At 42.3% G+C, this 12,109-nt stretch overlaps 1 protein-coding gene across 1 annotated transcript; it reads right to left on the reverse strand.

Annotated features, from left to right (window-relative positions):
- Positions 1-2,604: 2,604 nt before the first annotated feature.
- Positions 2,605-8,487, reverse strand: LOC122153462 (YEATS domain-containing protein 4). Its single transcript, XM_042793056.1, has 7 exons — positions 8,343-8,487; positions 8,040-8,159; positions 6,830-6,896; positions 6,634-6,728; positions 5,075-5,167; positions 4,910-4,997; positions 2,605-2,915 (listed from the first exon to the last, which is right to left on the reverse strand). Exons 1-7 carry the CDS (start codon positions 8,391-8,393, stop codon positions 2,746-2,748), a joined length of 684 nt encoding a protein of 227 aa, XP_042648990.1. The 5' UTR covers positions 8,394-8,487; the 3' UTR covers positions 2,605-2,745.
- Between the last annotated feature and the right edge of the window lie 3,622 nt (positions 8,488-12,109).

The following is a 12,109-nucleotide window of genomic DNA, read 5'->3' on the forward strand; positions in this document are numbered from 1 at the left end:
AGAAGCATGTTTAAAAAACATGCACTTTAATAACATTCCATATCAGGAGTTAAATAAAATATGCTGTTTGAATTAAAGCTGAATTGTAGAGTGTGAAAAAATGTGACATCTGCCAGACGTTGCAGAATTTGGCATAAAAGAGAAAAGCTGTTAATCACTTCAGGTGAAAGTATTCGCAAAGCAGAAACCAGTAGATCAGATAAAATTTGTTTCTGTCCTAAAGTACAGAATTCTCCACAACTGTGGGAATAAGAAGTGCCAGCCACTCATTTAACACATGAACACCTTAAAAAGTGTAGTAATTATCAGAGAGGGAGGAGGACAAATACTGCATATTCCAATGCTAATGAGTTCTTTTTATGGCCGAATCACTAGGCATTCAGGAGGTTTTTCCTATGAAAATTGAAATGTAAATTTTAATTTTGGATGTGTATTAGCTATTTGCATAGGCAAGACTGTCAGTAGAAACTTGCATGATTTCGTGTTCTAGTTTAAAACATTTAAAAATGGAAATAGTATAAATGTATCATAAATGAATGGGAAAATAAACCCCAACTAATTATATCATGATGCATATGTAACAAGAATTTCTTATTGTTACTATTATTTTTTACCACCATAATGCTCTCCTTCCCCTTACTTAAGCTGTTCTTCCCTACTGTATTCAGGAAAATTAAAAGTTTTGACGTACTTGGAAACCAAAGGGTCATTCGTAATATTCATTAAGCAGTAAGTAATCAAAAAAGCTTATTAACTCTTATCAACATTAAGCTTAAAAAAGTAATTACTTTTAGTTGTGGAAAATCCTGCCATTTTGCACCTGCAATTGAGTGCAAGCAGTCCAACAGAGTACCTAAGTTATGTTTTGTACATTCATATTGTCATATAATCTCAGCCTGCAAAAGCAAAAAAAACAAACAAACAAACAAAAAAAGCCAACGAAAATACAACCCCAGAAATTTGCGTTTTGAAAACTGCTTCCTTTGCCAAATGAACAAAAATTGCAAACAGACATTCACACTTTTTTTTTTTGCGCTTCCTGGAACAGCACATTCAGTTTGCTCACAAGGCTGCTGAACAGTTTCATAACATGCAAGAGATAATTTGGTCATCTCTACAGAAACAAATACAAGTTGTCTGATTAGGTAATCAAGTCTCAAAGCAAATGAGATCAACCAAAGATATCACAGATCTGCCAAAATCCCAGCAATTAAAATGCTGTTGAGACTGGAGAATATTTTGGACATACCTGCCACCTGGTGTCTGGAAAACAACCTCATATCTGAAAACAACCTGAAATTCTCTTAAAGCTGTATTCCCATTAAGAAGCAAACAAGCACTGATGTATTTAATATGGATTAAACGTAGATGGAGCAAAAATGTCTTTAGGTTGGTATTATTACCAGCATCTCTCTAGAAAGAAAAGGAACAGGGTGACTTAAATGTTCCTTCCAGTCCCATCCCTACTAACCACAAGAACTCTCAAGTACATCTCTGAATTAAGTGTATTTACACATCTCCTGTGAGATGATAATGACACTGATGCAAAATCTCCCAGGCACAGCCTTAAACAACTTCAGACTAATTGTAAACTGCAGTGTGCCAAACCCAAAGGCAAAGGAAAGCAGTTAAATGAGATGGACCTAGGTAAAAAAAGGATTTAGTGATAAATAATACTTGGTAGTAAATGAGTAAGCAGTCAGTGTCTGAAATTACTGTGGTGACTACTAATGTGTCTTAGCTAAAATACTTAAAACCCCCAAGTCTTTATAGTGGAAGCAGCAATGACAGTAACTACCAGTTTTGCACGTTTGATGCCTGAAGTAAACATTCCTCGTTGGTAAAAGTGATAACAGTAAGAATATAAACTGAGATAAGCAACGTTTTATCTTTACCTACCAAAGGGTTACTTCAGGCGGAGCCTAAAGCTTCAGTGTAGGCAGTTGGACAAATTACCGTGCAATTCAGCGATACCAAACTGTACCTATAGCACAGTAAGGGGGTTTCCCCTCCCCCCGCTTCTTTGCAAAGCAAATTTCAATACATCTGTGTTTCACAATTACCACCCGGGATAAAACCACTGTCTAAAGTCAGTCTCAGCAATATAAATTGCTGGTGTTTAAGCTAGCACCCCCGGCAAGCACAAACTGTAACTATTTGTCTGGAATCACATCTTTGTAGAGCTGATAATGGACAGACCTGCAGAAACCACTGTAACTAGACTTAAGCAAGTGGTGTGCCATTGTATTTCAACCCCTGCTTTAAAGCAGGGTATGTTATTTACAATTTTTCTTGAATCTTGTAAGTGGACAGAGACAAAAGATACTAAAATAAAAACCCACATACTTTATTTTTAGCTTTAAAGATGCATCTCTAAATATAATCAGTAGAAAAAACAAGTTAAAAAAGTAAACACCAAGCATTTTGTAAAATCACATTGAACTAATACAAGACTTAATACAAGGTTTTCATATACCACTCAAATGCAGTTTAAAAAAAAAAAAAGTAGTCTGGTTTCCAAGATGCCTTCTACTTGAAATCACTTGTTAAGTACCCACAGATTTTAACTATAAAACAAGGATACATCCTTTCTTTTTTCTTCTATTTACAAAGCTATTTGCCACATACTTCACTCATTTGCAAGTGAAATCAACGTAGTCTCAGTTACAGAATTGAAGAGAACATGTACAGTTCCATGACTGAAGTCCTTTTTTCATTATAGGCTCTTTAGCAAGTCAACACTCATCACATATCTTTAGACTGATCATCTTCCTCAAGTTTTCTGATTTCATTCTTTAAACAGTTGATGGTTTCACGACTTGCTTTCAGTCTTTCTTTAAGCTCAGCAATTTCAAAACTAGTTTTCTTTTTGGCAGCTTCCAGCTTTTCCCTGGTTTTCACTTCAAGATCTGCAACTGTGGTGTTGATAAGAGAAAAAAAAGAAATATTTAAGTACCATGAAAAGTCGAAATTATTTTTTTTAATTGCAACATTAATTTGGATGGTGTGTGTTCTGAAAAAAAATGTATTACTGTTAGTCTTAAAGATTCAACAATTGTAGTCAAAATGGTATGCAAATAAAAATCTAGAATATTAAAAAAAAAAAAAAGCAGCTTGTTTCACAGCCTCATTCAACCCAATCATTTTGCAGAGTTTTTGAAAGATTAAGTGGGAAAAAAACCCCTGACCTGGCGACCACAAATAAATGGGAGATTACAGAGAATTACAAATAATGTATTTGTGATGCCCAGTGACAGCATGTCAGGCCACGGGCAGCAGCTGAAAAGCAGGAGGCTCCCTCTGAACACCAGGAAACACTTTCCCACTGTGAGGGTGAGGGAGCACTGGCACAGGTTCCCGCAGCAGCCGTGGGGGCTCCAACCCCGGCGACGGGCAGAGGGCACCTGGGCAGCGCCCCGGGCAGCTGGCTCTAGGGCGGGAGGGGCAGGCGACCTGACCTCCAGAGATGCCTCCGCACCTCAACCGTCCTGGGGTCCCTTTTCCACGTACTATAACCACTTCCTACTCTCCATCCCACCGGAGTTTTAATTCTATGTATCTAGAAGATTTAGTAGTGCTACCTCTGCTTTTACAAATACCTGACATTAGGACATCTCAATCTGGTTTACTGAGATAATTTTTTTTTTTTTTAATTTGTTCGTACAGATGTTTTTGGACTAAGCTGGTAAGCCAACAAATCCATGGAGGCTATGGATATCTCTTCATATCCCATATGCTACATAATCATGGGCACTGACAAAAAAATCTTAGTTTTTATCTGCTTCAGCAGCACATTCTAAGGAAATATACAAAAAAATCCACTAAAAGTTTCTATCTGCTCTCAGGAGAAACATTCAAAAATTTTAAGTGGGAAAAGTTTAAATTGGGACAAGACTTTTTTATGACTTGAATTATTAAACATTTTCTATACATAAACCATAACAACATGCACTGTAACAAAAATCCACCTCAAGACTGGCTGAGGTAGAAAAACCAAGTAGCTCACACGTCCACACACCCTAAGAGACATAAGGCAAATTGGAACCCTAACTCTGCAGAGTTTCAAACTCATAACCACCCTTAGCTCCAGTAATTCACTGACTAAAAATACCTGAGCTTTGTTGTCAGGGGAACACACAGATTAGCCAAAGGCCAGGTGAGCCAGAATACAATGACATTAGAGTTTGTAACTAACAAGGTAGGATTTGGGCTCAGTAAATATCACATTTGCTTTCTGAGGGTAGAAGAGATGAAATCCAGAAGATCAGAACAGAAATTATCACTAAATGCATTATATTTTACGAATCAGTGTATTTTAATTTAATTTCTTTAATTCCCTTAATATTCTGGTTTATATTTGAATACAGATTAGATAAAATGGATGCAAAGAACTTTAAGCTCTACTGAAGGAGTACGTTATGAAACGACCTACAGTTAAAGAGTTAGAAGGGAAAAAGACCTGAAGAGCTTTCAGACGCTACTCTTTATCCCCAAAGGGTTGCTGCTTTGACTTAAACTGTTCCGGATTTCGGTGCTTAAAGCATGATCTTTGCTTGCAGTTAACATTCCCATGAGCTGAACAGAACTGTACCGTGAATACAGTGGCCTTAGTTCTGTTTTAACTCATCTTAAAGATGTTAAACTAAGCGCAGATCATGCCATAACTCTTCATATTGTGTAATTCATAATTCCTCTTTTTTTTTTTTCAGCAGACATACAGATCAGAACATCTTAAAAGTCTTCAAGTAAATATTAGTAACTTTGCAAAAGTTGAAGGTAACTTACTGCAAAAATACAACTTTTCAGCAACATCCAAATCCACTGTACTGTCACAGCCCAGAAAAATCACTAAAAGCAAACCCAACTACTGTTAATTTCTAAAATTAAAATATTTTAATTTTCAACTTACACTCTGTTTCATGCTTATAAGCACCTAGTGTTAGCTGACGAGATGTTGTTAACAGCTGCTGCATCATTGCAGTAGGATCTTGAAATATCTAATGAAGAAGAAAAATACAGGGTATCACTGATACTCTTCAAAATAAAGTGAAGATTACATTAAAAATTCTCATACCATTTCATCATAGAATTCAGAAACTACAGTTTTCTTTCCCAGGATGGCATTGGTATCAGACTGAAAAAGCTTCAGCAAGTGATACAAGGTTACCTATACAAAGACAGAATTTTATTAGCTTCACAATTGTAGAAAAATACAAATCCTCTTCCAGGTATCAACACGCAGTATTTGTTCTTACCAAACAATTGTATAGGATTTAAAAATCTTTTAGGAATGGAAACATCAACGTCATATAACTTCAACAGAATAACTTAAATTTAATACTCAGTGTTCAACACACCAGAGGCTTCTTGATACCTGAAAAATGTCTGGACAAGTGGTTTAGTATTGGTGTATACACTAAGACCACCTTCTCGTAAACATTTCCAAATAGACGATTTAGTTCAACTTTCCCAACTAATCTGTCAGAAAGTGCTTTCTGTGACCTTATCATCCCTTCTTGTGAAAGAAAAACCACCCGGGAGGAAGCTGTGAATAGCTTTTCACTGAAATTTCTCTCTGCAGAGCTACTCTTCCATTACTATACTGCAAATGGCAGGAGCTGGAGAGGCACTGGAGCCCCCTGTCCAGCCCTGAGGAAGGGCTGACCGCTCAGACCACGACCCGGGAAGAGGACACACAGCCCACAGTTCTTCCCTTCCACGAAGGGGCCCGTGAATGGCCGTGGAAGAGGGTGATACCTTTCTCCGGCTGGTACTTCCTGGAAAGGAAGAACATGACAGGCACCGAAACAGCCTTCCAAGAACAGCTGCAAAGAAAAAAACACCCAACCAACTTTAAAACAGCTTGGTCAAGCTGCGAATGGAGTTAACACGACAAGTCAGGATGCTACTGAGCACAAGAGCGCAGGAAGCCCTTTCTAGTCTGGTGTCAATTTTCACATATTCAAGAAAAACATTAAATTCAGTCTTCCCCTCATTTGGCAGAAAAAGGCTAAAGCAAGAGGATCGCTGTAGTTCGTGTGGCAGAAGGAACTCAGTCCTTCCAGAAATAAACACCCCCTTCCCCTAAAATATCCTAATCAAGTTTCCTACCTAAACTTGGATAAAACTGCAAGGTATGTCTAAAACACAGGATGGGAAGAAAGAAACTCATTCCAATGCTTTATTCAACTAAAGTAGTGTCTGAACCTGGTTTTCTTAGGAGAGACTAATGCTAGCAGAGTATCTTTGCTGCTTTTTAACTGATTATGAACAAATCTGATAGACAAAAAGCAAAAACCAACCAACCAACCAAAAATATTAAATTCAAATATCCTAGAACTAGGAAACTACATACAGGAGAAATCCTCAGTATGTGCTCAACCCCGTAAGGTGCAACATGCAGTCACATATTAGTTAATGTCACAGAAGCCAAGTGCAGGAAAAGCAGTCACGAATGCCAACAGTAAAGCACAGAAAAAGGAAAACATGGCCAAGCATTAAAAACATTTCCTACAAGAACAGGCTTTATTACTTCTATGGCTGATAGGACTTATTTTGATCAGCAATATCCCACACTGCAGCTTTTAGGCCACCATAATTAATTATGTGTTGTTAAAAGTTCAATGTACTTACAGGTCTTTCATTTGGATCAATGAAAAATATCTTGATGATTATTTCAAATTCACCCCAGCCTGTTTCAGTGATTTCATATGGTGGTTTGGTAACAACTGCAGTAGGAAACAAAGAGGTGTTAATACGCGTGATATAACCTCAGTGGAACTAACAAAAATCCCAGTTCTAGGAACAAATCCCCAGATGCAAAACCCACCTCTTAAAGGATTACCATAGCTTTCATGCAACTTGAATTGAATTTTTTTCACATACGCAGACATATCCTAAAACAGAAACATTATTTCCGATTATTTATACAGCACACCAAACTACTGCTTATTCATCCACTCTGCTTGTCTATCATTTCTTCTGACACAAACACAGTATTTCTACTGACTTTAAGCACAGTAGGAAAGCAAGATGGTAAATCCAAGAATTAGTACTGGCATGCAAGTCTGTCAGTATTTTGTTCCCATGAACACGCTCCAGTTTTCACCTGGCCTGGAAAGGTCCCTCTAAAAAGGTAAGAGGAAAAGAGTCTTCCCTCTTTTTCCTTTTTGGAACCCTCCCCCAGGCTATGCATTTTCTCCTCTTACAACTTCTCCTCAAATCCTGGCTTTTTAAAACCCTAACTCATCAGCACAGCGTGCTGCACAGCGCCCAGCAGCCGGGGCAAGGTGCCGCGCTCTCCCGCTCTCCCCCACAGCCCTGCAGTCCCAGGCACGACATCCTCACCCTAAAAGCTGATTTGTGCCCCACGTTCAATAAGCCCATCTTAACATGCTCAGGAAAGATACTGTATTTATTCTGGCCTGGGTGCTCGGTGGACTTCTCCACAAATCAAGCACCCCAACAGCAGGTTTTGGTGCTTCTTTTATACACGAAAATCAGAGACTACTACTTTTCCAAACATGCCAACTAGATACTGATTGGTTAGTGATTAATGTTCAGTTATAATACTGCTTACACAATACTTCTGCTACTACGCATGCTCCAGGGAAGGGTCTTGACCTGGGCAGGGGTCTTTTTGACCTGTGGGTGTGGTTTTTGGCATTACAATGAAGGTAGTTCACTTCAGGACACTTTAAAAGTTAAGTTTGGTTGCTAAATTAGTTAATTGAATAGTCACTTTGCCAGGTTGTCAAATAACTCATACTTAACACAGTCAGTCCCAGATATTCTTATGATCTATGATGGTCTATCTATTTTCCAGCCTTATGGCTGATTAAGGTCATCTCGATCAGTATTCAAAGTTCAATTCAAACAAACTTCAGAGCCTCGCAACTGTCCCCATACGCACGGTAACTATAGCTACCGGCACAGTTATTAACCATGGCTACCAGCAAGTGCGAAGTATGCTACATCAACACAATAGGTTAAGCCTCTCCACGACCCACGGTGAGGCCGGCGACGGTTTAACACCTTACCTCGTTTCTGTAAGGCTTGACATAGACCGTCCACTGGTGAGTGTGACCATCTTCTTCCCTTTTCTTCCCAAAATACCGTGCGACGTTTCCATACACGATCGGCTTCACAATGGTAACTCCCTTAAAAAGAAAACCCAAAACAAACAAAACAAAACAAAACAAACAAAAAAAAATACACAAAAAACAAAAACCAAAACAAAACAGGAAGAAAAGCAAAGATGACGCGTTTTGAAAGGCGTTTTCCCCGTGTCCGTCGGCAGCCCGCGGAGCGCCTCTCGCCCCCTCCCGCCGCCGGGGCCGCACCTTCACCCTGCCCCCCGAGTCAGGCCCGAACTCAGCCATTCTCTTGAACATATTGCCCCGGCCGGAGGGGCGCCGCCCGCAGCCGCGCCGCCCGCGCTCAGCTCCCGCGCCGCGCGCGCCCGCCCGCCCGCCCGCCAGGCCCGGCCCGGCCCCGCCGCCGCCCGCAGCCTGCCTTTCCCCCTCCCACCACTTCCGGCGGTGAGGTGGCGTCATGGCGGCGGGGCGGAGTGACGCCACACCCCCCCCCCCCCCCCCCCTTCCTCCCCCTCTTTCCTCCTTTCTCCCTTGCCCGCCGGGTGTGAGGCGCTCCTCGTGGCGTAGGCAAAATGGCGGCGGCTCGCGCCGCCTGAGGCGCCTGTGGTGCTGCTGCTCTCCCACGCTGGGAGGGAAAAAGCCCACATAGGACACAAAGAAGGAAAGTGGCAAGCATGCTAAAAGGTGTGCAGCCGCTCTGAAATTCAAAGTATCCAATCTGTGGGCTGACTGCTCCAGAAATCTTTGTACATCTCTGGAATATATAGGCTATCACCTTCTTTGGTAAGACATCATCTGTCTTCTAGACAAGATCCAAAAGCCAGAGATGCGTGGCAATTTCTGCGCTTCTGATTTCTGAGGAAAAGCAAAGGCCTTTCCTCCGGCAACTTTCAGTTACAAGAATGAGCAGAGTAAGTCCAGTGAAGCAACTCTACATATGATGCAAAACAAATGGCTGCAAGAGGATGCCATATTTCCTGCATTTACCTTCACGAGATAAGCTTGAAATATAGAATGAGGCTACTGGGGTGACAACAAACTAGTTTCTGCCACCATTTTATGGTTAATCTGTAACCAAGCTCCTTTGCTCATGGCTTAAGAAGTGTGTTTTCAGTTGGTCTTCTTGGTAGATAACTATTCAGTTGTGCTGTAGTGCAGCAAAAGGTGTATCACCCTTCTGGCTAACAAGTTATATTTCTGGTACAAAGTTGTCCACAAGTAACACCCATAATGAAAAATATATAAAAAGACATGGGAGGGAAAGATTGCGGTTATTTCCATTTTGTTTGCTCTGTGAACTTGGTGGTTCTTTGGGTGAGCAAGGTATTAAAAATTAACTGACACCATTTCACTCTGTTTAGGTGTGAGCAGCTTGTGTTGGCAGTTCTTGTCTTTGTCAAAACAAGTTGTCTTAGCAGGACCTGTTATTTACATTGTTTTCCTGCGTAGCTGAATATAACAGAATATATGTTTGAAATGTTTTCTTGTTCTTGTACGAAGGCAGACAGCTTCCCATGATACTCTGAACGGCAACAGAGGACAGAAGACTCTTAAAACCACGTTAATTACCAGAAGTGACAGGCCTGAAGAGCATCCATCTGAAGTTACTTTCCATTATTGATTCACTTTGGGGCAAGGAGTGTGCCTGGCTGTTGGGCTGAATGAAGTCAGAGGTCCATGTTGGCATGGTTTTGTGCCGGTATCTCTGAATAAGGCCACCAGCTCTCTCTGGACTGCAGGTGACTGGGGAGTGATGCCCATGTGGCTCCTAAGCAGCGTCACACATGGGAGGGTTGTGCTAACCCAAGGGTAATGAATTCCTCAGTTTCAGGAGGAGATGAGGCTGAGGGGGTTGCTGATTTACGGGGTTGCTGATTTACAGGGTTGCTCTGTGCCCTAGTTGCACCCTCCAGTCAGCCCAGCTCTGTCAGTTCCTGTGATGGATGGGAGAACCTGGGGGGCTCCTCCTGGGAGCTGTGGCCAGACCCTGCCTGCAAACCACTCTCCAGAGCCCCCATCCCACGGCCACCCAGAGCATGTGCTGGGGCTCCTGGCAGACAAGAAGACAGTGACAAGAAGACGGTAAATGCCATGCCTAACCCACTCCCGGGAAGCAAAAATTCCCTACCCCATTCCTTGTGCAAAATAGATCTCACATGGACAGTGCTGCTCAGCTCAGAAGTATTATAGCTCTTAAAGCAAGTTGACAAGACCGGCATGTAGACCAGTCTTTTTCAAGTGGTCAGCCTCTAACTGTCTTCAAAGAAAAATTAGATTTCCTGAGGTTAGTGTAACTTCTAATTAATGAAGAGCTTCTATGGAAACCTTTTTACTCTGGAAACATTGAGATGGACAAAAGGGAAGGACGCAGTTCCTGTTCTAAAGAAACCTTTTCCTCCCACATGTACATGACTGCTCTGCAGATCTCCCTTTGGAAAGGGGGAAGGGTGGGCTTGAATGTTCTTCTGCTTTGTATTTTGTTCTGCTTTGTTTTTTAAAGATAGAGGCGTGACCAACCTGTGCTAATCTATTTGCAGCTGGAATATGAGAGGGCAGCCCATCACAGCACCACCTGTAGAAACAGCTCACCTGAGCAGGGGATATTGCACGTGTGCTTGGCACTTGGGGTCCTGCCACCGTTGCACCACCAGCAGCTGCTGTTCTGTAAGATCTGCGATTCTGATACAGAAAATCAAAAAGATGATTGTATAGGGAATGAACATGATGGGGGGGGGGGTTGGTCCTTTTGTTCTTTAATCCAACCAAATATGAAAAGCACATGCAGTATGTCTTAACTTCAACATGTCCTTGGAAAACCCGACACAGGATTTCTACTCTTGAAAATAAATTCCAGCATGCTTCTCTACATTACTCGCTCTATATAGAAGCACAAATCAAACTCAACATATATTTCCACAAAAACAACTGAGGAAAATACTACCATGTCCAATTTATGCAGTGGTTCTGACTGTATTTAATCAATGCTGGTCTTCTGGACAGAAATTAAGTGTAAGTAAGACTTCACAAAGGAAACTTCGGAAACCAGCTCAGTGTTGAGGCCCTCTCGTCATTGTTACTGCCCTAAGGGTAAAAATGCAGACACTGGGAACGGCCAAAAAAAATACTCTGCTGAAGATAACCTTGTCTCCTTGCCGGCTCCTGCCTCCATGGGTGTGGGTGGCCCAGCTGCACACGCATCTCAGGGGATGTGGACTGGTGGGTGGGCTGTGGCAGGCAGGGTGTGCTCTGCAGTGGCAGCTCCTGGCACGCTTTGAAGCTGTCAGTAGTCATAGCAGGCAGAGCTGCTCTCACGGCTGACCCCGGGGAGGGGTGCTTTTGGCCACTGCAGACGTGTCCAAACAGACCTGCTCACCTTGCTCCCGCTGCCACGCATGCTTCTGCGGAGCTTCTTGCTCACAGAGGCAAGAGCAGAGGTTTTGATGAGAGGCTGTGTTCAGGGCTTTGCCTTTCCTGTCTGGACTTACCTGCCCTATTTTGTCCTGTTGACACGTCACTGCGTCTGTGTCAGGGCAGTAGGAAGGAAGAGGGATGGGGACAGTGATTCTTGTTGAAAATGTGGATGTCCCATCACCAACACACAGATTGCTCCCCAGACCCAGGATCAGAGGCCGTGAGCCTCCCCTAGGGCCAAAGGAGATGGGTTTAACAACTGCCACTGCCCACTACTCCTTGTTGCTAGGTCCCACAGCAGTGCCTCTGCCCTCCCCTCCCACTCCTGCCCCACTCCAGCAGCGCAGCCACCACTGGCAGATGGCAAGCAGAGGAAGGAACTGCAGCAAGTAGAAGCAGAGCAATTAGGAACTGGGGAGGTATGATGAGATGGGCTGCCTCTAGGAAAGGCTTCCTGATGACTGTAGCTCAGTTAGACTGTGGAAACATGGCAGGGAAAGAGATGGTGAAGAGAAAAGCTGTAGAAAATAGCTTCAGACTGTGCCTGCAGAGATGGACTAACCCAGTGGAATCCTAACCTCTAAACTCCGGCATTCACATCA

The sequence above is a fragment of the Tyto alba genome, unplaced genomic scaffold, assembly GCF_018691265.1.
Source record: "Tyto alba isolate M040663 unplaced genomic scaffold, T.alba_DEE_v4.0 Super-Scaffold_2, whole genome shotgun sequence".
NCBI lineage: Eukaryota > Metazoa > Chordata > Aves > Strigiformes > Tytonidae > Tyto > Tyto alba.

Excerpts from the sequence above, each read along its gene's own strand:
- LOC122153462 (XM_042793056.1), bottom strand. The coding sequence starts at position 8,393 with ATGTTCAAGAGAATGGCTGAGTTCGGGCCTGACTCGGGGGGCAGGGTG. Across the intron at positions 6,897-8,039 it reads TCAAGCCTTACAGAAACGAG|GATATGTCTGCGTATGTGAA; the intron begins GTAAGGTGTTAA and ends TTTCTGTTTTAG. Across the intron at positions 6,729-6,829 it reads CTATGGTAATCCTTTAAGAG|TTGTTACCAAACCACCATAT; the intron begins GTGGGTTTTGCA and ends TTCCTACTGCAG.